The following is a 26207-nucleotide window of genomic DNA, read 5'->3' as shown; positions in this document are numbered from 1 at the left end:
GATGTTTACGTTGACTCCCATCAATATTTTAAAAAGAAAAGAAGCATATGATTGCCATCCTTGCACAGAAATCTCTGTATACATTTCCAATTATTTTCTTAGTATAAATGCTTATAATCGCAAAAACTGGGACAGAGGCATGGGACTTTGCTCTATACCTGTCTCTTTAGAAAGACTACAGATGTCCTGAAGCAAAGAGCTTGTCTTGCCCCCCTTGTCATGCCAGAATATGACAAAAGCCTGTTACATTGCAGGTGCACTGTACACACTTGAGGGATCAACAGTTGGAGAGAAAAAGAATTCCACTGAACTCCATTCTCTCCCTTTCCTCCTGAGAAAAAAAATAAGAATATCCTGTCTCCTGTAGACATCTACCTTGCCTTCCCAGATGAAGGGAAGAAGAAAGTCTTCTTCTAAGAGAAAACTTGCCAAGGAGATGCAGGTTTCCCAGAGAGCTGGATGACAAGCCCTGTTGCTGCTCAGCAATGCCCTTAAGGGGCCCTGCCCCCTGCCTTTATAAAGCCGGTGCGGTGGTGGGGCAGCCACAGCTGGCATTCGGCCTCCAGAGCACCAGCACTGGCACTGGCACTGGCACGCACTATGGCAAATGAAGTGCAAGACCTGCTCTCCCCTCGGAAAGGGGGACATCCTCCTGCAGGTAGGCTGCCACCTGCCCTCAGTCCTGCAGGCTGTTGCTGCTCCCCTCTTCCACCAATGCCTTCCACGGAGCACCCCAACAGACCGAAGCTTCTCTGCCTACCCAGTATGACTTTAACTCCATGCAGCCTGACTTCCTCCTATGTCTTTGATCCTTCTTAGCTTGTATGTAAAGCCACCTGGGGATTTGTCAGACCCCCAGTGAGTTAAAACCTAATTACCTATGGGAGTGTATAGATTTGGGGCTTGTGGAAAGGCAAAGGTAGAGAGGTTGCACATTTCCTCCCTTGAGGCAGCGTTCCTTTCATGGGGCCCTGGCTGTAGATTAGCAGTGACACATCTACACCAGGAAGATGATTTGCTACCATGGAAACCTTTCTCTTTAGAGGTTCCAGCTGTAAGACTCAGTCTCCCCAAGATGCTTGTGCATCATGTGACTTCCTACCCAGGCAAAGCAGCTTCTGCACAGAGGACAACAATCACATTTCTTTCTCCCTCTTCAGGCTTTGGGGATGTAGTTTACCTGTCGACGAGCTGAGAAGTACTTTTAAATAAAGACACAGGACTTGAGGAGGCTGACTGGGAAAAGTAGCTATCAAGGTGTTTGCAAAGCATCCATAGTTGTCTTTTTTTAAAATTTATGCTATCTATATTGACTCTCTGGAATAGGGAAATTAGTTTTATTGTACTTAACCATATGTTCATATAGATTGGCTGAGGTGTACAGGCCTATTTTTAGTCAGTTTTATATTCTTCCAACTGCCTTCCTTCTTTTTTACTGAAGAAAGACCTCAAAACCTTGACTACTTTGTTCTTGCCTTTCTCCATTTACAAAACGTATTTACTGTCTAATTCTCTGGCACCTCTAGGCCAAGGTTATTTCAACAATCTGCTGCAGAGGGTGATGGCAGGTATCGTCTTCACAGAGAGTCAAAATGTAACATTGTTTTGGTGGCTTTCCGGTGGGTAGCCTAGCCAAAAAGAGTCCAGATTTTACTACTCATTCTGAGTTTCCAGCTCTAGACATCTTGCTCTGATCTCCTCTGGTAGATTACTGATATTTTATATTTGTAATCAAATTTAGCAATATTTAACATTACCTATATTTAAAGTTAATGATGCCAGCTAATAGTCAGGAAGTATATATGCAAATCATTGGAAGAGAGGCTCCTTACATAGACAAAGACAAAAGAAAAAAGAACTCCATTCTCATTATGTCATTTCCACTCCAACCCTTCATAAAATGGCTAAGCTGAAACCTGTTTTGCTAAACTACATTTATGCACAAAGAACATAGACATAAACTTAACCAAATGAAAGTTCGAATGAAACCACAGGGAACTTTCTGTCCCCACCACTAATGATTGCTAATTACTCTGTGTACATAGCACACCATGACTCCATCAAGCATGTCACAATGCCTCTGGCATGACAATTAATTATTATGAACTGTGACACTACAGATAAGAGGTTTTGGATAATTAGAATGGAGATGAAGGCAGACTTTTGCCTCCCCACTGAGCACAAGGGAACAAAGAATTGTCATCCTTCAGCATGTCTTGCCACTAATTTTAAGTCTGAATCTGTTTGTGGTGGTGCAAAATTTTATTTATGGAACAAAAACAAGTGCCAAAATTCTATTAATTTTTCACTTGATTTTTATAAGCAAAATACAGATCCCTAAAAGTGGGATGAAGATATGATTCGGTGGGGAGGGTGGGACATACATAGCCTTTGGAATCAGACAGACCTGGGTTTGAACCTCGACTTCATTTCACATCTTCGAGCCTGAGTTTCCTCATCTCTGAAACAGGATGCAATAAATAACATCTATCTAGTAAGTTTGTTGTAATGATTAAAAGAGATCACCTCTGTAAAGTACCTGGCACCTGAATGTTAGCCCCCTTAAAATGCAGGCGCAGTAGAACACTATCAAAAGAAATTATCCTCCCCAATTTCAAGACATCCTGATGCTGGAGCGGCATTAGACACTACTGCAGTAGTCGGAACAGAAAGAAACTGCAATGGGAAAAATATGTGCCTGTCCCATCACAGTTAAAAATGAAATCACTCAGCTAGGCACAGTAGCTCACACCTGTAATCCCAGCACTTTGGGAGGCCGAGGTGGGTGGATCACCTGAAGTCAGGAGTTCAAGACCAGCCTAGCCAACATGGTGAAACCCCATCTCTACTAAAAATACAAAAATTAGCCAGGCGTGGTGGCACGTGCCTGTAATCCAGCTACTTGGGAGGCTGAGGCAGGAGAATCACTTGAATCCGGGAGGTGGAGGTTGCGGTGAGCCGAGATCACGCCAGTGCACTCCAGCCTGGGCAACAAGAGCGAGACTCCATCTAAAAAAAAAAAAAAAAAAAAAAGAAAAAAACACTTAGAAGTCAGCCAGCTTCATCTCTTTCCTACCTATCTATGGAGTGGTCAGTGGTTTCACTTTAATGTATATTAATATAATATATTGCACCTGTGATAGCCCTGGTTATACATTTATGCTGTGAAATGAGACTACATAAAACACAAGGTGGCCTGGGCTCCAGTAAGCAGAGCTTGGAATTTTCTGCTTTCTTGATTTGTCTCACTCTCACTTTCAGAAGAACCCCATTATATGAACAGCAGCACCAAAAATGTGTGAGTAGAAGGTGATCCCAGGAAGCCAGATATATGATGAATAGAAAGAAGAGCAGTGGTTCATGATTTTTTCTATATTTCCTGCACTTTTTAATTGGGTCTAAGCCAAATGAATCAGAGCTATTAGAAGTGTTGCCACTGAATCCCTAAAGAGAATATGTTTTCTGACTCATTAAAGAGAGAAGGAAGTTGGAGGGAGAGTATGCCCAATTGTAAAACTAATGCAGAAAATGGGGGACAGCCATAAACTGCATATGGACCACAGTCATTTGAAAACCCTCACACACTCCGAAGGCTTGAGTCTCTCAATTACATCTGCTCAAGTCAACTTGGGGGCATTGGAACAGGACAGAACCATGAAGTTAGAAGAGAGAGGCTGTGAGATTCGCCTCCTCCTGCCCCAGGGGACAGGGATTTTAGGACTGCAAGAACAGCTGCCATTCGCTCAATGCTGACTGCACCTGGCACAGCAAAGAGACTTCTAGACGTGGCAACAGCCCTGCAGATGGGTGACGTTTCACGGAAGAGCAAACGAAGACTCAGTGAGATTGAGGGACTTGCCGAAAGCCACACAGCTAGTGGGAAGTGGAGCTGGAATTGGAAAATGAAGCTGACTTCATGCCAAAGCCCTCTTACTCTAAAGCCTTTTCTGTTTGCTCCACAACCTTCTCTTGATGAGGGTTTTGGGGGTCTTGATTGGCAGCCTAAAATTTCCTGATAAATTAACCGTGAATGCAAAGTAAGCATTTTGCAAACATCTAAACTTTTCATTAAACCTTCAAAAAGGTGTTCTCATTCACAAGGCAGAGTTTGCACAAATTTGTGCCTTTCAGCTTTTTCACATACATTGTCCATGGATTTGTGAAGGAAAAAGCCTAATTTTTTTTGCAGGCTTATGTTTATCTTCACTTCTCTCTACCAAAAACTGTGAAAAAGATTGGAAAATCTTAGCTGGAAAATTATTATTTAGAATTCTAAACTAAATTATGTATTTTTAAAATTTATAAACCACAAAAGCAGTCACAAGAGGGTAATTCTCATGCAGAGATGGGAAAGCAAAGCTTCATTTTCCCCACTTAAATTTAGGTTTTCTAGTGAAATTATCTAAAAGAGCATCTCCCTTTTTTACATTGTCTATCTCTAGTTCATCTTCATCATTGAAAGGACTGAAAGTCTTAATTTACGTATTTGTACTCAAAATTCTGTTAAAATGTTAAATCAGTTCATATTTTACTTTGCCCAATTCCAATTGATTTTTATGCAAAGGTTCAAAAGGCAGGATAGTCCCAAACATGGAGTTACATAAAGGATTACAAACTTAAATGGATTGATTTGGATACAGTGAAACTTTGAAAAGGTCTCTTGAGTCAGAGGTATCTAGTATAAGCAAAATGAGCAAGAACCTGATTGTGTTGCATTGTAAATAATGGCTTGTCTAGACCCGAGGAGATCATTGTGATCAGTGTTCCCAGCAGAGATTTTAAGATGACCCTTTCACAAACTCACTCTACCTGGTTCAGTCACCCCAATGTAGTGAGAGCCCAAATCTATATCAGTGCATCCATCTGTAGTCTAGGGATATTATCTTCCGCTTCTTTCTACTGTACATAGATGACCGAGTAAGATCAGCTACCAGAACAAGTTTGGTACAAGAACTGTGTTCTGGAAATCCAATGTGTGTTTCCCTTATGCTTCCTAAATTGCTGACTTAGAGCCCACAGCCCTGTGACAGAGAGGATTTAAAGATTGCTGGATGGAAGTAGGAATCTTATGGGGAGGATTTTTTCTTCTTCCCCCCAAAATGTCTATCTTATTGTTCCTAAGGATGAGGAACTCCCACGTTTATGGTTTAGATGGGTGTGGTGGTGGCCGCCTGTAGTCCCAGCTACTCGGGAGGCTGAGGCAGGAGAATCACTTGAACTCGGGAGGCAGAGGTTGCAGTGAGCCGAGATCGCTCCACGGCACCCCAGCCTGGTGACAGAGTGAGACTCTGTCTCAAAAAAAAAAATTTTTTTATTTTGGCATTTATTTCTTTGTTAAGTGCCTTATGTTCTTTCCAAAGGGAAAGAAATGATGGATTTTTTTTTTAGAGGTAGATGAAAAGAGTTGAAATTATAATAAGGACTTTATAATAAACACAATCTAGTTCAACTTCCACTGAATTCCCCGAAGTTCTCCTAAGGTATTCATGACAAAAGAACTTCTTTCCTTCACTTTAATACACTGAGGTACAAAAAACTCATTATCGTATTAGGCAATCTATTTCATGTTGAATAACACAAGCTGTTACAAGTAGCCAGATTGTACCTTTCTGGAACTCTTAGTCTTTGGTCTTCGTTCTCACCTCTGGAACCACATAAAATAAATATAATAATTAGTAATTAGTAAGTGCCTACCATGCACCAGGTTCTTATGTCATCTCTATTTTCTGACAGCAATAGTCGGTATTATTCCCCATTGAAGGATGTGGAGACAGTCTGAGAGCAATTTTAAGTGTCCTACTCACAGTCACAGAGCTTAGGAGGAATAGAGTTGTCCAACCCTATATAACATTTCCTCACCAGTAAACTGCTCCTCTGCCCTTATGACAGCCCTTCAGATCTTTGAGGATGGCTCCCTAAGCTCTCTTGAGTCTTTGCTTCTTCAGGAGTTATCTTACTAGATTCCCTAGTTCCTCATGTAGCATGCCTGCCCTCACTCTGGTCACTCTCCTCTGAAGATTCCCAGACTGTCAATGTCCTTCCAAATGAGTGGTGCAGCACTCAACATTCCGAAGGTCTTCTTTTCTTTTCTTTTCTTTTCTTTTCTTTTCTTTTCTTTTCTTTTCTTTTCTTTCTTTTTTTTTTTTAGGCAGAATCTCACTCTGTCACCCAGGCCGGAGTGCAGTGGTGCGATCTCAGCTCACTGCAACCTCTGCCTCCCAGGTTCAAGCAATTCTTCTGTCTCAGCCTCCCAAATAGTGGCTGGGACTACAGGCAATCGCCACCACACCTGGCTAATTTTTGTATTTTTAGTAGAGATGGGATTTTGCCCTATTGGTCAGGCTGGTCTCAAACTCCTGACCTCAGGTGATCCACCTGCCTTGGCCTCCCAAAGTGCTGGGATTACAGGTGTGAGCCATCGCGCCCAGCCAGGTCTTCTCATCTTTAACTAAAACAATTTTGCTTCTATAGTTAGTGATAAGAATCAATCCAGGTAGAAGAAAATGTGTAGGAATAATAGCATCAGGGAAAGCAAAAGGAACACTAACAAGAAGATAATTACAGCACACCATATATGAAAGTCACTTGTCATAAGGAGAATGAAAAATACCGTTGGGAGGTGTATCAAAGGCCCCGGAGCTCTTATTTGATTCTTCTTAGCATTAAATAACAGTGCTATGAGCAGACACCATCTCCCATACAGAGGCACACACGCCTCAAACATTCTTTGGGAAAAAGCCCATCCTTTGATTTATTTCACCTGTATTCCATGGCTATTCAGAAATGTTTCCATATAGTTTCATGTTTGTTGCTGATTACTTTGTATGCTATATGTGTGTATAAAGAATTTATATATGTAAAGGATGTGTGTGTATATATATATAATTTAAAGCAGATAATGTATAAAGATAGCATTTTCTGAGGCTTATATATAAAAATCAATATTTTTTAAACTTGGTAATTCAAATGAGTAAATGGAATTCATTCCATGAATGTAGGAATGGTTGAATAGTAAAACATCAGGTCTTAGTGATACAAAACGCATAAGAGATTGACAAGCTCACATAAAAACAGCAAATTTCTGACTGGAAAAACATTATCAATAAAATCAAAAAGCAGTAACTGGTACAATATAATATTTAATATTTGCAATGTATCTCATGAAAAAAGAGCTCCCATAAATCAATAAGAAAAAGATAGGAAAAAGACTAGCAATCCAATTGAAAAGGACAGCTTACAGTAAGGGAAATGCAAATGGCTTCTAAAACACAGAACCAAGCTCAACCTTTAATAAAACATGAGAAATGAGAATTAAAACAGTGAGACACCTTTATCTATTTTGTAACTTACTGGCTGACAAAACCAAACACTTTGTAGCTCGCATTGTTAACAGGGGTATGGAGGAACGACCACTGTCATCGTGGCTGGTGAGATTCTAAACTGGTGCAACCTCCGCTAAGGGCAATTTGGCAAGATTTAACAAAATTCCAAACACGCATACTCTTGAGAACTAACAAGATCACTCTTAGGAATTTCCCCCACAGGTATGCTTGTATTTGTGCAAAATTATGTATCTAAAACTGTTAGGAGAGCAAGAGCCTAAAAGAGCCAGAGTGACATCATTTGAAACCACCTCCATCTTAGAATGAGCGAGGCACATTCCTTGCTAGTCACAATCCCATGGTGCTAAGATGTTTACAGCTGAGGAAGCAGCTTGGTAATGCCTGCAAGAACAAACTCTTACAACCACAGAAAGTCCAGATGTGCCAATACCCATAACGATAACGCTTTCAAGACAGTAACAGTTATGCGTTGATGCACTCACACACCAAAACGTCAAGGATGGTTTTCTTTACATCAGTAGAATAATAAATCTTGTCATGTTGTCTGCTCACCTGCATGTAGTCACAGTTTAGTCTTTACCTAGACAAGATCCCTATATAAGAAAAACTGAAAAACAGCGTGTTTGTGCACTCACTTTCTGAGGACACCCTACTCTGTAATGGAGTCATTTCTAATAAACTTGCTTATTTCACTGAGCTCTGTGACTCGCCTTGAATTTCTTCCTGTGCAAGCTCCAAGAACCCTTTTTTGGAGTCTGGATCAAGACACCTCTTTCTGGTAAGAAAAGGATATTCATTGCAGCGTTGTTTGTGATAGCAGTAAATTAGAAACACATGAAATGTCCAACATAAGGGAACTGGTTCAGTAAACACAGGATGTTCATACAGTAAAACGTTAAAGCAGATGTTAAAAAGAAAAACACACAAATGATATATAGAGATATAGATGTAGATGTAAATATAGATTTGGAACTTTCTCTAAAATATGTGATTAAGTGAATAAAATAAACAAGATGTAGAGCAATGTGTACCTTAGGCTACCATTTTATAAAACATAAAACCTGAGTGTATGTGTAGAATAACTGTGGACGAAGACACAAGAAGCTTATAACGTTAGCAGTATCTTGGGAGATAATCTAGGAAGTTGGAAAATAATGGTAGGAGGGAGACTGCAGACCTTTTTATGGCTTTTGAATTTTGGGCCTTATGCAGATAACATAACCAAGACAATAAATTAAGTAATAATTGTAAAGAACAATGATGAAGTCAGTTCACAAGGGCACAGAGAAACAGAATACATTTTCTTTATTTTTCACTTTATTGGACCACAGTTTTAGAAAATCGCCAATCTAGCATTTTCATAAAAAGAATTAACAGGCTCAAACAAATCAATGTCCGTTTAGCTTTTTCTCATTTGAGCTTGTCAGATTTTAGAAGTGCAAATTTCCTGGGAACAGAAAAAAAGCATTTGCTTTGACTTGCTATCTGAAATGGGTTGTTCCTTTTCCAAAGTTGATTTCATCTGACATTGTTAAACACTCGAATTGCTTGCTGTTAGGTCGTCTGTAGCCTAATTAACACTAATTGATCACTTGAATGGCAGGATTATTAATGCAGTTTAATTACTCATTAGAACATCTGAGCTTGGCCAACACCGGAATTTTGGCGTCTGGATGGAAGGTGGGTATCTGGTAGAATCAGAACCATCTCTGTTGAATTAAATGCCTTTTATCACTGTGTGCCCTGACTTTTGGCTCATCTCTCAGAATCTGGCTTTTGAAAGCTTTGGTTGGAAAAAAAAATGCAAGCCACGCACAACTTTAATCTGGTGGGAAAACAGAGGGTCACATTGTAATTGTCGGTTTCTATTGTGGGGAATGTAATTGGTTTGATAATAAGAAAAAATGTTTTTCAGTGAAATGCCTAAGGGAGTATGTTGTTATTCTCCTCCCTAAATCTAAGGTGTAACCTTCTGCTTTTTCAGCCTTGGTTCCACTTCTCTGAGCATAAACAAGTAGCTCTCAGCCCTTCCTCCACCCACACCTGGTTTGCCAATAAAATATATTTTTTTATTGTGTTGTTTTATACAAAAGTTTAGACCTTTAAAAAATAAGTTCAAAAATTATTTTCAAATCTAAAGTCATACCTTTAATAACAAAGCAAGCCTTCTCTCACTGTTCTAACTTCCATGCTGATTTTTATCTGTTTGTAGTAAAAGCTGGAGGAATGAGAATTTCCAAAAAACAAGAAATTGGCGTCTTGGAGAGACATACCAAAAAAACAGGATTCGAGAAAACAAGGTAGGGACTGTTAATTTTTCTCCATCACCTTGATGAGTTTTGAATGACTCTGCCTCCAGGAGTTATTTTAGGACAAACCAAGGCTCCCTATGCCTTTGGAGGCAGCCAGAGAAGGGGGTGGGAGGGGGAGGGTGTGATCCGTGGTGACTTAAGGTGAGGGGTGGGGAAAGGTAGGTGGCTACCCTCTGGAGGGCTCCCTCTGAGAGGGCTCCCATCATGACCCCCACCCATTCTCCTCCTGTCTGCATCCAGCCCAGCGGCCTTGCACTTAATAGGCACGGTTCTAAATGCATCCAAACCTGGCGCTCATCCTTTTATCCTATTTTCAGATCAGCATTTAAAATATTATTCCTAGGCTGGCTCTGTTTTCATAATATGCTTTCTGCTGAAGTAAATGTCCTGAATTAAAAATAAATGTCTTTTTTGTTTTAAATCCATCACTGAATTATTTAGAAAGTAATGGCCACTGTATTTGGCATAGCCGGAAGGCACATAGGTACCGAGCAGCCTCCCCCCTGCTCCTTCCACCATAACCTTGACGCCTGCGCTATTCTCAGAACTCAGCACAGAGCTGTGGGCTGGATCAGGTAGGCAAATGGCCCAACCACTCTAGGCCTTGGGTAAGGAAAACCAGAGCATTTCAAAAAACAAGAAACATGCAGAACTGGTTCTTTCTGAGGAGTGCTTCAGAGACTATTAATTTTGAAATGGTTTCCACAGATCAGTTGATGAGTAATTCAAAAGGATCTGAGTAGAGGATGCTCCAGGCACCTCCGTAAGAGTTAAACCATCTCAGAAAGAGAATGGAAATAGACTATGGCACTTCTTTGACTCTTTTCTATAAAATTATTTTTAAATCACTTTTAAAGATTGCTTCCTAATTTCTGGGAAGACATTTTTTGAGGATTTGCCTCCCTCCACTTTAGAATGAAATACTGATTCGCCCCATTAGCAGCAAGTCATTTGTTATTTCTGATATCAGAAACCAGCCATCACATGACAAAAGGGAAGCTGTACGTCCTCAAGAGTGGAGGTCACATGTTATTTATCTTCTGACCCAGCATCTAGGACAGTTCCTAGAATAGTGAATGCATTCTGTAAATGATATCAGACTGCGAATGCATTGCAAGCTGATTAACTTTGAGACCTATTCATTCTGTATCTAAAACCTGACTCAAGCATGCGCCCTGTTTATTGTGACATTAGTTAACCTGCCTAAGCCAGGGGCTCAGGAACTAAAGCGTCTTATCTTGGAAATGACTTACTAGTGGACAGCCAAAGGACAGGTCATTCATTTCTCTGCATCTCCGAAAAATGGGACTGACTATTAATTCTAACATCCACTGAACAATGCAGGCAGGGGAGTTGGCTAGAGAGTAATAAGATGGTGATTGGAATCTTCTTTAAAAACTCAATTGTTTTCTAATAGTCATTAAGTGACAGGAATTGGACTTTTACAGAACTTAAACAGCAAAAGATAGCTCTTGCCCTAAGTACCAGGGACAGAAACAGGTTATGTGGAGCTTGAATCTTATGGACTTTCAGGGCCATTTTAAAAGAAAAATTACCAAAAATGACCAATATGAAATGGGTAGGGCCCCTCCCAGGGCCTTGGGAGGAGCCACTGTGGCAGGAGACGCTAGGCTTAAGTATCATTAGCTCCACATATATCCCCCTCTGCTATTTACATCTCCTAGCAGGGCATGTGCACAGGATAGGAAAGCCTTGTTTTCATGGACGAACACTCCTTTTTATGTCATCTTAGAGAATAGCTTTTTAAAAATATGCTCTAGACCAGAATTTTCCAAACATCATCAATCCATGTCCACTTCCTAATAGGTTCTACAAACCAACACAAACCATCCAGAAAAAAATATATGCCAAGTGCAGAGTTTCTTCAAGACATTGTACTGTAGATTTGGCCCTGATTGAAACTCTCCTACAAAATAACTTGGCCTGAGAGAAAGAAGCCAGATGCAAGAGTACGAGCTGCAGACGGTTCATTTTATGAAGCACAAAAACAGTCAAAACTAGTCTTTGGGGCTATAAATCAGGATAGCAGTTATCCTTAGGGGCAGCTGGTTTGACTAGTGATTTCAATTTTATTCAATCTATATGGTTATAGTATGTGCATATTTCTGTATGTATATCATATTTCAATGAAAAGTTAAAAAAAAAATGGCCGGGCACAGTGGCTCACGCCTGTAATCCCAGCACTTTGGAAGGCTGAGGCGAGTGGATCACCTGAGGTCAGGAGTTCCAGACCAGCCTGGCCAACATGGTGAAACCCCGTTTCTACTAAAAATACAAAAAATTAGCCAGGCATGGTGGCACATGCCTGTAATCCCAGCTACTCGGGAGGCTGAGGCAGGAGAATCGCTTGAACCCAGGAGGTGGAGGTCACAGTGAGCCGAGATCACACCGTTGCACTCCAGCTTGGGCAACAAGAGTGAAATTGGGTCTCGGAAAAAAAAAAAAAAAAAAAAAAACAATAATAATAACTTGGCTTGCAAAGCTTGTCGTGTGTAGCACATAGGTCCACAGAGGCAAAATCTGTGTCTTCTAGATGTTCCTAAGCAGAATGAAAGCATAAAAAGCTGGAGAGACAGCCCTCTGTATAAATCATGTGGCCTTTTCAGTGGGAAAATTTTTTAAGTCCTGTTCAAAGTTTCTTTTCATCTTCACAGTGCCATTGCAAATGTTGCCAAAATACAGACACTGGATGCCCTGAATGACGCACTGGAGAAGGTAAGCCATGGGCAAATCACATAGCGCTCCAAGTCAGTCTGCCCAGCGGATCCGGCTGCATGGGTGAATGAGTGGATGACCACTGAGGTTTTTTCCAATCCAGAGGTTTGATGTCCTTGTGAAAAGAATTTGTTCTCGGTTAGAGGAACACAAAGTGATCTGAGTGGGAGAAGCTGCTTCTCTCAAATTCCTCAAGTGTCCATTTAATAAATCATTTCAAAAATAAGAAAGTGGGAATCATGATGCTGAATTTGCACAATGGTACTTTGCCATCCTAAATATTTCTTGGAAACATTGGCATGTTTTTATAAAAGGCAGCCTGTGGAATGGGGCTTCAGCGGTTTTTGACCTTCCTCCCTGCCCCTGCATTCCTATAAGGAGATATTTGATTTGAGGAGAGGGTGGGTGGTAGAGGGCTGCATGGTCTAGGGTTGGAGCAAGGCTGGGCACCAGCTGGGTTTACCCAGTAAAGTCTGCTTATAAAGGTAGTTGACAAGGACTATTTTTATTTCTATATTCTGAATTCCTTCTTTTCTTTTTTTTTTTTTTTCTTTGAGACAGAGTTTCACTCTTTTTGCCCAGGCTGGAGTGCAATGGCGTGATCTCGGCTCACTGCAACCTCCACCTCCAGAGTTCAAGTGGTTCTCCTGCCTCAGCCTCCCAAGTAGCTGGGATTACACGCATGCACCACCACCCCCAGTTAATTTTGTATTTTAATAGAGACAGGGTTTCACCATGTTGGCCAGGCTGATCTCGAACTCCTGACCTCAGGCCATCCGGCCACCTCGAACTCCCAAAGTGCTGAGATTACAGGTGTCAGCCACCTCACCCAGCCATATATCCTGAATTCCTTCTAGGTAGTTCTAGAAACTCAGAAAACTCTTACCAAGTAGACAGTGGTTTGGTTTTCTGGATTCAAAAGTTTGTTTTCAAATTTTGTAGGTGAGCTGAGTGAGGGCCCTTATTCTACGTCTAGTAGGCAGGTACATTACAGTCAAGGTAATATAGAGCCGCTCTTTCTGCTACTGCCATGTTTATGGAAGGGGCGGGACAAAGTGTCCTCTGTAGAAGGAAGACTTGCTGTTGCAGCCAAAATCAGATGCCTGAGGACCACCAGCTCAGCCTTTGAAAAAGATTAGTGCAGCTGGCCCCTGGGCCCCCCATTTGGCACTGGCTTCGTCACCATCTGTATGGCCTTGAGCAAGTTACTTATCCTGTGGTTCAGTTCCATGTGTGTACAATGGAGGCAAGGAAGAGTTCACAGCTTATAGGGTTGTTATGTGGAGACAATGAGCTCACATACATGAAGGTCTTGGAAGAGTCTCAGCACAGAGTAACCTCTTTGCACTCTGTTAGGGTTAGTAGTATTGGTTTTTATGCCCGTGAAATAAGACAGTATATCTAAAGTCCATGATGTTACAGGGCAGATTGTACAAGGTAAGATCTTGATGATGAGCCATAGCTACAGAGCCTTCTCACATGGGAGCCTTGGTTCTCCACTCAGGTAGATTTAGGGTGAAGTCATAAGTGACTCTCTGCCTTCCTGGCTTCAGAGGCAGGGCTGGTGCATGATACCCTGCAACACAAGCTGCCTGCTCCCACATCTTACATTCTCTTGCTCCTGCCCACTAAACACCACTTCCTTAGGGCAAGGGAATGCTCATAGTTGTAAGTGGAACTGGATAGAATAGACATGTTCCCCTAAAATGTTTGTTAACTCAAAATAAAGTATTGAAAAGGAATGGTCAATAAAGGTTGGTAATGCTGTGTATTAGGTATGATGCCAGAGTTTACATTGTGTTCTTATAGACATGTGATATGCTTATGTCTTTGACATATCACTTCTTTATTTCAAAAGTAAAAAGAATAACCTCTTCCCTAAGTAATAATACTTAACAATAATAATCAGTTGTATTTGGAAACCATAAGAGAACATTGAGATAGTGTGCTGTTAGAAATATTTTTAACAGGCTGGGCATGGTGGCTCATGCCTATAATCCCAACACTTTGCGAGGCTGACGCAGGCGGATCACAAGGTCAGGAGTTCAAGACCAGCCTGGCCAATATGGTGAAACTCCATCTCTACCGAAAATACAAAAATTAGCCAGGTATGGTGGTGTGCACCTGTAGTCCCAGCTACTCAGGAGGCTGAGGCAGGAGAATTGCATGAACCTGGGAGGTGGAGGTTGCAGTGAGCCGAGATCGCGCCACTGCACTCCAGCCTGGTGACAGAGCGAGACTCCATCTCAAAAAAAAAAAAAAAAAAAAAAAAAAAACAAAGAAATATTTTTAACAGAAACTATACCTATTTTTAAAAATAATACCTTTGTGCTCAGCTCAGTGTTTAGTGGAGTAGGACCATGGCTAAGATTGCACGGGTTACTGGTTAGGAGAGCGGGTCCTGGCATCAGCCATAGGCTGCCGGGTTCCTGTGCTGGCTGTCTCTTATTAGCTCTTTGTCCTGGGGCAGGTTTCTTCACTTTTTTGTGCTCCTCTTTCCTTATCTGTAAATGGGAGTGTGAGTACCAGTATCTACTTCACAGGGACATGTTGAGAGTAAAATGAAGTTACATAATACATGCACAGTGCTAGGACACTTAGCCCTCAGCAAGTGATATCTTCTGTTTCCAGGCCTGCATGCCGCCATCACTTGGAATCCCAGGTAAAGCGTAAGGCACCAGCAACAAAAATAAACTCCAAGATTACCATAAGGGACTATCTTAAAAACGAACATTGGTAGAATCCATGTGTTCCCATATAGCTAAGAAAAATCCCACCGAATCCATCGTTCAACCTGAAACCTAGTAAGATTTCACAATAAAGGTCAACCTGGGGTTGAGATCTGCTGACCACTAGATCTACTGAGATCAGCAGTTGTGTGGGACTGAGTAGGAGGGGTTGATTACAAATGACCAGAGGAAATTTGGGGAATTATGGGATGGTTATCTATCTTGATTGTGGTTGTAATCACAAACTGTATGTACTTGTCAAGACTCATAAAGCAGCACATAAAATAGGGTAAATTTTGCTGTAGGTAAATACTTTGATTTTTAAAACTGAATAGCCATGCTGCATAAACTATACAGGGTGATTCAAAAAATATATGAATCAATATATAAAAGATACAGAGATACAGGTATCTTTTAATACATTTTTCCTGCATTACAATGATTCTCCTCATGGTATCTATTGCCACAGAGACCTAACAATATACAGTTGGTCAGGATAAATGCAGCAGCAGAATTGAGAGTCACATCCTCTGCATTTATTAATATGTGTTCATGCCCTCAGTTACAATCATGTCTAGTCCCAAGAACCCATGTTATTTCTCATACTTATTTTAAGAAATTAAGTCTCTAAAGAAACCCCTCTCCATAGGAACACATCAACAATTCAGCCATGGCAGGCAAATTCTCTCTGTATGCTACTCATCTCTGAATTCCTACTTCAAAATCAACATGGGGTTTAAGATTTTGGAGATTGAAAAATAGTGCCCAAAGGGCTGGAACTGTGTAAATACAAGTGGGAAGCAGCCTAGAATCTACCCCCCTAGTATTTCCCCACCTCTCCCCTCCACACAGCCTGCTTTCTCCCACCCTACCTCATTTCTCCTTTCCTCCCCACTCTTCAGCCAGCCTTCCCCACCTCTTGAAGCCCCCAGTAATAAGAGAATTCATGTTGCCCAGTGGCAGAACACATGACATGGTACTCCTGCAGAAAACAGGTTATGTAGCCCAAAAGCTCTCTAGGCTAGAAATCTGGCAGACCTGGTCTTAGATCACGTTCCACCCACTACTTGTAAGTTATTTGACCTTTTAGATGTCACGTAGCTCCTCTGGGATTTGTGCGCATTCATTTACTTTTAAAAAATTATTTTAAGGCAGGGAGTGAACGAGAATGATACTGCCAAATATATTAATCCTCTGGACAGTCGTGGCAGTTAAATTTGGCAATAGTTGTGTAACTTCTCAGAACATAAAAGTATCCAGTTAAAACATCCATAATGGGGTTGTGTTATGGTGTGGAGGGGGAAATGCTGAAGCTTGGTCAAAGTTGGGGCTACTTTTTCAAGCTGCCAGACTTTGGGTCACCACTGCCAAAGCCAGTGAGATGTGTGTGAAATGGGATCCTGGGGGAGAGAAAACTATCAAAGGCATCTGCAAATTTTAAAAGGCTTCTCTTGTTCTGTAGATTAATATCACTGTAGGAGCATCCTTGAATTTCATTGATGAGAGCTGAATGTTTTGTTTTAAGCAGTTTGCTTAACAGGGTGTGGAAATTTAAATGCCAACATTGGAGTTGGAAGCTAACACCCTGAAAAGATGAATGAAAGTGCTGCTAGTCTGCTAATACTACCCAACTTCAGGCTCTAAAACAAAACCTGCAGCTGATTTTCTTGCATCTAGAATTTCAAGGCTCTCTAGTCATAAAGACCTCTATCACACTTCTTTTGCTTTTTCTCTGAAATGAAAAATATAGGTTCTGAGGTCACAGCTACCCAAGATGAAGGTAAATTCTCAATGTGGAAGTTTCTATTGATCCACTTTCTGAGTTCAATATGTTGCCCCTGTAATGGAGCCACAGCAAGGCAGGATCCTTGTACATACACTGGCTTTGAATTCTTTCTCTCGTGGGGTTACCCTAGATTCTCTTACCCTAATGAATGAGACAAGAAACACCTTTCATTCTACAAATACTATCATTTTACAAAAACTAATGATGAAAATTCCACAGCTTCCCCCAAGTTAAAATGTCAGACTAAAACACAGCTGGCTGTAGCTTATACTCTGGAAAGCTGTTTCTACTTATTTGTAGTTTAGACTTGAAAATAACTTTTCCTATCTCCATTGATATAAAATCTACCACAAAGAATTAGTACATTTAGGAGCTGACCATTTTATTGACAGTTTCATCAATTCTGACGGAAGATCCTTTATAGACTCTCCACCCATAGCCTCAAGTCCTACATCAGGATGCCCCTGACTGAGGCAGGTAGGCAGATGAGAAGGAGAACTTGACTTTCTTTTTATCATATTTTCAAGTTGCTATGAAACCCTGCTCCAGGCATCCCAAAACCTGTACACTTGTAGCTTAACAATTATGGGCGGTTTCTCTATTATCTTTGCCAGAATTATTCCTACTTTTTTCTCAATCCTGTTGATTTTCTGTTCTCCTCTCAAACTTTCCAAGATCAGTTCAGTTGGCCAATGGGCCACAGGGGCTGACTTTGTTTCCCAGATATTCTGATCTGTGGCATTCCTCTTCTGAGAAGTAGTTGAACAGTGCTTTTAGAACTTCGGTTGAATGCCTCAGTTAAAATGCAACCCTTAACACTTCTGTATTGCTGGTGGGAATGTAAAATGCTCCAGCTGCTGTGGAAAACAATATAGTGGTTCCTCAAAAAATAAATATAAAATTGCCATATCAGGCTGGACGCGGTGGCTCATAACTCGAATCCTAGCACTTTGGGAGGCCAAGGCAGGAGAATTGCTTGAGCCCAGGAGTCTGAGACCAGCCTGGGCAACATAGAAAGACCTTGTGTCTACTAAAAATATAAAAAATTAGCCCAGCATGGTGGCACATGCCTGAGGTCCCAGTTACTCAGGAGGCTGAGGCAAGAGGACCACTTGAGTCCGGGAGTTCAATGCTGCAGGGAGCAGAGATCACACCCCTGCACTCCAGTCTGGGTGACAGAGCAAAACCCCAACTCAAAAAAAAAAAAAAAAAGAGAGAGAGAGAGAGAGAGAGAATTGCCGTATGATCCAGCAATTCCACTTCTTCCAATATAATCTTCCCATATATTGGAAGAATTGAAAGTAGGGACTCAGAACAGATATTTGTACACCAATGTTCATAGTTGCATCATTCACAATAGCCAAAAGGTGAAGAGATCCTAACCAAGTATTCATCAATGGATGAATGGACAGACAAAACGTGGTGTATATATATATATATACAATGGAATATTATTTCACCTTAGAAAAGAAGGAAATCTCGACACATACTGTAACATGGATGGACCTTGAAGACATTATGCTAAGTGAAATAAGCCAGACACAAAAGGACAAATATTGAATGATTCTACTTATGGGAGGTACCCAAAGTAGTCAGATTCATAGTTATAGAAAGTAGAATGGTGGTTACCAGGGGCTTAGAGGAGGAGGGAATGGAGAGTTATTGTTTGATTGGTACCGAGTCTCAGTTTAGGATGATTAAAAAGTTCTGAAGGTGGATGGTGTTGATAGCTGTGCAATAATGTGAATATATTTAGCGCCACTGGACTAACTGTACAACACCCTTTAAAATGGTTAAAATGGCAAGTTTTATGTTTTGTATATCTTAGCACAATTTTTTTAGATGCCAAACAATGTAGCCTCTAAATTGTGGAGATCACTCTGGAGGTGATCAAATAACAAATTAGTGCCGAACTAAGCAGCAAATATCTTCTATCACTTATTCTAACACTACTCTCCTTTCCTTTCTCTTTCTTTCTTTTTTTTTTTTTGAGACAGAGTCTTGCTCTGTCACCCAGGCTAGAGTGCAGTGGCCCGATCTTGGCTCACTGCAACCTCTGCCTCCTGGGTTCACGCCATTCTCCTGCCTCAGCCTCCAGAGTAGCTGGGACTACAGGCACCCGCCACCATGCCCGGCTACTTTTTCGTATTTTTAGTAGAGATGGGGTTTCACCGTGTTAGCCAGGATGGTCTTCGATCGCCTGACCTCGTGATCCACCCGCCTCGGCCTCCCAAAGTGCTGGGATTACAGGCGTGAGCCATCACGCCTGGCCTCCTTTCCTTTTTCTTTTCCTACCTCCACCCATCATCTCTTTCACACTTAAGAACAACCATCAACATGTGGCTTTCTTTGTTCCAGTCCCAACTTGTCCTCTTACCCTACCTTACCTTGGCTAATTGCCCAAATTTCTGTTATATCAGAGTTTTTTTGTTTGTTTCCCTTCTCATCCCATTTTACCTTAACTAACTTGTCACATTTTTCTTCCTACCCGTAATCTCTCAAATATGATTTAAAGCTAACCTGAAATAATTCATCTATTTTAGTTGAGACTAAAGACACACAGTCTGGAAGTAAACTACTGAAGTCAGTGACCTCTTAAATTTCCTTCTGGATCTAATGTTGAAAGAAAACCAAAGCAAAACAAAACATTCTGCCCTTAACACATTGTAAAATGCATGTCATATGGTCTGATGATAACTGATCTGACAAAAAAAAAAAGTCATCAGGTCTTTTTTAGACTCTAATGCAACATTTATGATCAATATCTCAATTACGTTTTGTTTCCATTCTGCTAGAATGTTGGCAGAGATAATCCTTGGGCTTAATTTTTGTATAACTTGTACCTGCTCATTGTAAAAGAAAAAAAAATTAGTACTGATAGATAAAGCGAAGAAAAAGACTAGGCATCGCCCATAATTCTATCCCCCAAAGGTAACCATTGCTAACACTTCAGTGTATTTTCTTCCAGTGTGTTTAATTTTTTAAAACCAAGAAGAAAGGACTTTTTGGAGTCATGTTTCATATGAAAGGGACCGCTGAGTGCCTAGGGCCTGGGCAGAGACATTTGAGAAGAGATGCAAAGCACATATGTTTTCCCTGGCTTAGAAGAGCCCAAACAAACCACAAACAGTGTGATGGCTAGGGTCATGAACAGTTTATCTCCCCTTTTATTTAATTTGAGTGTCAAGGCAAGGGCATCTAAGCTCAATAGTGATAAGTTAAATTCCTACTGAGCTGAGGCATCCCTTCCTTGCTGGCCAAGGGAGGTTTCTTTAGGTACTTTTATATATTGATGGGCTTGGAAACCAAGAACTAGCATGGACCCAAGAGGTCTCTGGGTCCAAATTCTCCTCCTAGGAAAACCATGTCTGAAGTGGTCAGCAGCATTGGGCATGCTTTCTATCTTAAGCTATCATTAATGTAAATTCCACAAGGTCTCTGGGTTCCATATGAAATGTCTCTTATTGTCAAAAAGTCTCAGCTTGTGTTAATAAGCCTATTTAAGCTTATTTACTCATAGATGTCTTCTGTGGAGAAGACTAATCAGAACTTTTGTTCCCTGAGGCTAGTAGGCCATCCCTCAGCCTTCTCTTCACTGGGCTATTTAGATTGAACCATATGAAATGGCCAATATCACATCATTTTTGACCTTAAAAAATAGCAAATGTACATACTTAGACCTAATAAATAACCCTAACTGTCCTTAACTTCTTTCAGAGGTTCTTTATTTCTTTTGACAATTGAGGAGTTTTTCGTCCCCACTCTGGACCTTCTCCAATGTCCGTGTAGCCTTCTTAGAATTCAGTGATTCATAGATGCATACTAGTGCCAGAATAATTGCTAACATCATAGAGAACTGATGCAGACATAATTAACCATTCCTACTTTTTAAAATATCGATTGGAATTTTTTAAAATTAAAGACAGTAAATGAGAGAAGACCCAGGTTAAAACATACTCCCATGGGTTAAGGGCTAGAAATAGTATGGAAAAAAAGAGAGACATTATCACATAAACAAAATTATGAGATTCCCTTGATCAACGATATCACTTTCTACTAGTTTAATATTTCATGACCAAGAAGATCCAGTATGCCTATTTTTTCTTCCCTTCTCACCTTTAGCTCAACCATAAATTTCCAGCAACAGTGCACATGGCGCATCAAAAACCCGCACCTGCTCTGGAAAAGGTTGTTCCACTGAAAAGGATCTACATTATTCAACAGCCTCGAAAATGTTAATCCTGGATTTAAAACACAGCCATCTGGCCAGCTGCCTCGAATGTCTGACAGCTTAGCAAAAAGGGCCAAAGCTTTCCATAGGCGTGCTGTACTTGCTTGGTAAATTAAACAGCTTTTGTATCTTCCCCTTTGACTTTAGGTAATAAAGCATCCAAACTTGTAAATCTGACACATCCCTGTGCCTCTTTTTGGTCCAAGTCAGAATCCCATTGATGTTTGCATGTGTGATTCTGTAGACTAAGTGAAGCATCCAGAATGCTGTTCCATCCACCTCCCTGCATAAGCACTCTTCTCGACGCTGACCCTGAATTGTTCTACCCTCACTGAGTTCTCCTTGAAGGCAGAAGTTGCAGAGGAGTAGACTGGGCTTGGCAAAGGCCAATATCCAATGCAAACATAAGGAGTGACTCTTCTCAGTTTGTTTGTCTAAGGATGTTCAAGTTTTCACTTGAGGCGAAATGGCTTTTCCAGTTTCCCACATAAGTACATAGTTTGTTTTCAAGGCTCAGTGTGGGAAAATGAAAAATTAAATTGATTACAAACATATTATTTTCTGCCAAGCAATCAAGGACAGAAGGTAGAATTATAGCTTCAGTGGGAGAGTTGCTCAGGGCCTTCCAGAAAGCTCCAGAACAGGGCATTGTGGTTGGACTACAGAAGTTATTTTGACTGGAGATGGTGTGGGAGAGAGAGCATTGCCATAACTAAGCGTGCATTAGCTCTTCTCCCCTCTACCACACACACACACACACACACACACACACTTCATGAATTCACATGTAAACAGTCAAGGGCATCCTCAGGTGATAGCTGGAGACAGCCATATCCTTTCCTCACAGAGGTTGGCTGTCACTCACTGCTTCACCATTCTGCACCTCCAGTTGAGAATGCTATTGGACTACCAGCCCTTCTCTTTACCCAGGGAATGGGGCCAGCACTTCAGTCCTTCATTGAACAAGTTGACAACTCTTGGAGTATGACTTGGTGCTGAGCCTGTCTCTGATTCTTGGAAACAAGAGGCACTTGGCTAATGCCCACTTGGATGTGGGGATGCATCCACCTCCTCCCCTCCATTTTTTGGCTCTTGTTCAGGAATAAGAGAATTGCTAGAGACAATATCAGACCTTCAGGCAATGCCAGCATGAATCAGTAAGACAGTTATTACCACCTCATTTTGGCTTAGCTCAGTTTCCAGTCCTCTGGGACTGTTGTCAGATATATCCCAGGAAGATAACTTGCGAGGAAACTGGACAGAAGTTCAAGGTCAGCCACCATTTTCCAAGGGGGCAGTAACACAGGCCAGATGGTGGGTACAGGTTGGAACATTGGACTAACATTCAGGAGATGGAGATTCTACTACTGACCCTTACTAGTTCTGCAACCTTAAGTGAGCCACTTAACCTTTCCAATCCTTGCCAAATGGGAACAATAACACCTGACTCCCCAACTGAACCCTTTCAGTGTTGCATACCGCAAAGAAGATAAAATGACTACTGAGATTGGTAAAAGCTAATTAAAGAGTAGTGGTGAGAGCAAGATGGTGCCAGGATGCCTATCCTAGAAGCTGCCAGAACTAGAGTAATAGTAGAACTCTATTTAAAGTTGAGACTAGAACAGGAAATTCAGAGAAAAGGTGGAGATTTGGGGCTAGATGGAGGCAGGAAGGAAACATGGGGAGGGGGGGATAAGATAAATGAGAAACACAGATGGTGGCACTGCTAGATTTGCCTTTCTTTAGGGTGATATGAGGGCCAGCCACCCAAAGGAAGTGAGAAGGGAGGAAGGGTACCATTTTCTCTGTCTGGAGACGAGGGATGTACTGTGGGGGAAGGGAGGCTGCTCAAAGGGAGCCTGTGCAGTGAGGACCCACGCATTAACTTAAGTCTACAATTACAGTCATTTAAATCACCAAGTCACAGGAAGTCAGACATTTGGTATGAGCTTCAGATCTGAAAGGAAATTGGAATTCCCTTGGCTAATGTAACAGCAGAAGAAGGTCCAGGAGAGAATTCTGTGGTGATGTGGAAGCATGTGCAAGAGGCCACAAGAGCTGCCCACTGTCCCTCCTGAGGAAGAGAACCCAGCGTGGATGTGCTGTGGCTCCACTCAGGAGCCCCCAGCCATGGGTCATGGGCCCAGCAAAGGCCATGACAAGGAGGAGGGGCTGCCGTGGGCTGGGAATTCACTGGCAGATAACTTTCTTCAGTTCATTTCAGTTCCATTCACCAGATTCTATGCTAGGCACTGGGACATGAAGATGAATAAGACACAGCCCCTATCCACCAGGATCTCTCAGACCAAAGGGAAATGGACACCCAACAAATCAGTAACAAGAGAGAGTATAGATGCGGCTTGGTGGGGGCCGGGGTCATGCTGTGGATGAGGCTCAAGAACTCACCTGAAGGTCACGTGCAAGCCAAAAAAAACCATGGTGGCTATGGAGACCAATAACTCATGTGCGGATCTTTAATAAACAGACTTTCCTTAAGGTTATTATGAAATCTTCAAACATACACAAAAGTTGAGTGGCTATTATATTAAACCCTCACGTACCCATCACAGGGCTTCAACAACATGGACCATCTTGGTTTGGCTACAGCATCCGGCCCCCTACTTCTTTGCTCTTTTCCCTCTCTCCTTCTGGATTATTTTAGAGTGAAGCCTAAACCTCATACCTCATATCGTTTCATCTAGAGATACTTCAGTATGTTATCTCCAAAAGATAAGCCCTTATGTGTGCTCTCTCTCTCTCTCTCTCTTTATCTCTTTCTCCTTCTGTAAACTGATTTTTCACCAAGATTGAGGAGAATCTTGCCCCACAGAAGGGAGACTGGCATTGCTAGCTATGCTAGGCACAAGAGCCAACACAAACAAGACCCCCGGCTGAGCCAGGGAAGCTGAGACAGCGGGTGGAGTTCAGAGAGTAGATGATGAAGCTGGCCTTCAAGTCAAAGGAGGGAATCAGGAAACACAAAGTTGCTGAGGACAAACAAGAGGTACAGGAAGAAAATGACAGGCAAAACTAGGTCTTGCCGAGGAAAAAGATGTAGAGAACACTTAGAAATAGCTATTTCTGAGGCCACTCAAAAAAACACAGAGTAAGAGAGGAACAAAGGATGATAAATTATTGGCAGGAAAAACTAAAATCAATTTATCCAACAAACACTTGCCAGGTTTCTCCTGTGTGATAGGCTTCATTTAGATAGACCCCAAGTCCAAGGAATATATGCCTAGCATTTGACATATGTCATGTTTTATCTGATTTATTTTGTTTATTCATTCATTCATTCATTTTGAGACAGGGTCTTACTCGGTCGTCCAGGCTGGTGTGCAGTGGTGCGATCATGGCTCACTGTAGCCTCAATCTCCCTGGTTCAGATGATCCTCCCAAGCAGCTGGGACCACAGGTGTATGCCACCACATCCATGCCTGGCTAATTTTTTATTTTCTGTAGAGACAACGTTTCCCTGTATTGCCCAGGCTGGTCTCAAACCCCTAGGTTCAAGTGATCCTCCCACCTTGGCCTCCAAAAGTGCTGGATTACAGGCATGAGCCACTGCACCTGACCTGGGCTATGTTTTGTTTTAAAGAACATCTAGATGTCAGCTGGTGTCACCACCCCCTTTAGAATGATAAGATTGGCTCAAATTCCCCTATTATCACCAGTGGATATTCAAAGCCCTCTCCAAGATGTCTGTAAATTCCCAGGAGGGTTACACTGGTATGGTCACCTCTGATTTTCAGTGAATTCATTCATTGCTTGCTGTCCCCATGCCCCCACCACCCTGATCTGGACCCAGCTCTTTTCCATGATTTCCCTTAAAGTCTTCTTCAGTGGGTGGCAAAATTTACTAAAGACTTGGTAGAGCATTTACATCATGGTAACCAGACGACATCCAGTAGAATGTCTGCTACCCTCATTCTATTGGTGTGTCCTTCCACCCACTTCCCACTGCCACCCCCACCCCACCCCACCCCACCCCAGGGCTTCATTCACTGTTCATGTCACCTGGGGCAGCCTCCATCTTGCTGGCAGTGTTCCCCTCTCCCACTCTCCCTTCCCTCACTTTTCTTCCCTTACCCAGTTCAGTTTCAAATCAGCAATTCAGCTACTTCTCTGGTTGTTGGAGTCCTGGGAAACCATGTCACCTTACCCTAAAATAGTCTCCTCACCCTCAAACAGCTCTGACCCCAACTGTCAGGATGTCAACATTTTTGTCCAAATATGATAGAACAGATGAACAATGAATTAATTAGAAATAATGAAGTGATAGAGAACCTGGGACAAGAGAAATGAGATGCCAAGGGAAAAGGAAGAGAAGTTTCAAATAAAATCTTGAAGGCCTGAAAGAAATACACACACAAAAGTAGGGCAAGTAGAGCTTCCGCTAAAAAATATATAAGACAGAATTTTAAACATGGTTTTCCATACAGTATTTCATGGAATTGTCACAAAAATTCTGAAAGATGATAGCTATTATTATCCTATTATACCGATGGGAAAAATGAGCCTGTGGGAAATTAAGAGATTCCTTAATGTCTTATAGTTTGTTAAGTAGAGAAATTTATCTGGGGCTCTCTTAATCCCAAATCTAGAGCTGTCTCTGCTTCTACCCCATAAGAAAATAGGTTGGAGTTGAAGCTTAGAAGTCTCCAAACAAAGAGGATCGAGATGTAATTTTGACTTAGGAAATAGAAATGAATTTGAAGAGAGAAATCTGTGTGTGAGAGAACTGATGTGGGATTCACCGAATACCTCAATAGGGAAGAGCCACACAAACACAACTTCTCAGAGTTTTCTTTGAAAGGTGCTATGGTTTGAATGTTTGTCTCCTCCAATGCTCATGTGGAAATTTAATCTCCAATGTGGCAGCATTGAGAGGTGGGGTCTTTAAGAGGTGATTGGGTCAAGAGGGCTCTGCATTCAGGGATTAATTGATTAATCAGTTATCAAGGGAGTGGGCCTGGTGGCTTTATAAGGAGAAGAAGGGAGGCCTGGGCTTAGCATGCTCAGCCCCCTCCCCATGTGTGATGCTCTGCACTACCTCGGGACTCTGCAGAG

The 26207-nt window shown here is 41.6% G+C and overlaps 1 protein-coding gene and 1 pseudogene across 1 annotated transcript; one reads left to right on the top strand and one right to left on the bottom strand.

Annotated features, from left to right (window-relative positions):
• The window catches only part of LOC129490645 (uncharacterized), a 136570-nt pseudogene that overhangs the window by 36149 nt on the left and 74214 nt on the right, over window positions 1-26207 (bottom strand).
• On the top strand, window positions 545-21314 carry DAPL1 (death associated protein like 1). The gene is made up of 4 exons (XM_055294433.1): window positions 545-658; window positions 9556-9643; window positions 12331-12391; window positions 21029-21314. Exons 1-4 carry the CDS (start codon window positions 601-603, stop codon window positions 21143-21145), a joined length of 324 nt encoding a protein of 107 aa, XP_055150408.1. The 5' UTR covers window positions 545-600; the 3' UTR covers window positions 21146-21314.

Source organism: Symphalangus syndactylus, chromosome 9 (assembly GCF_028878055.3).
Source record: "Symphalangus syndactylus isolate Jambi chromosome 9, NHGRI_mSymSyn1-v2.1_pri, whole genome shotgun sequence".
NCBI classification, from domain to species: domain Eukaryota; kingdom Metazoa; phylum Chordata; class Mammalia; order Primates; family Hylobatidae; genus Symphalangus; species Symphalangus syndactylus.
Note: the sequence above shows the minus strand (reverse complement) of the source record. Positions and strands in the feature narration are given on the sequence as shown.

Coding starts and splice junctions, on each gene's coding strand:
- DAPL1 (XM_055294433.1), top strand. CDS start 601: ATGGCAAATGAAGTGCAAGACCTGCTCTCCCCTCGGAAAGGGGGACAT. Junction 9,644..12,330: donor ACAGGATTCGAGAAAACAAG/GTAGGGACTGTT, acceptor TCATCTTCACAG/TGCCATTGCAAATGTTGCCA. Junction 12,392..21,028: donor TGAATGACGCACTGGAGAAG/GTAAGCCATGGG, acceptor TCTCACCTTTAG/CTCAACCATAAATTTCCAGC.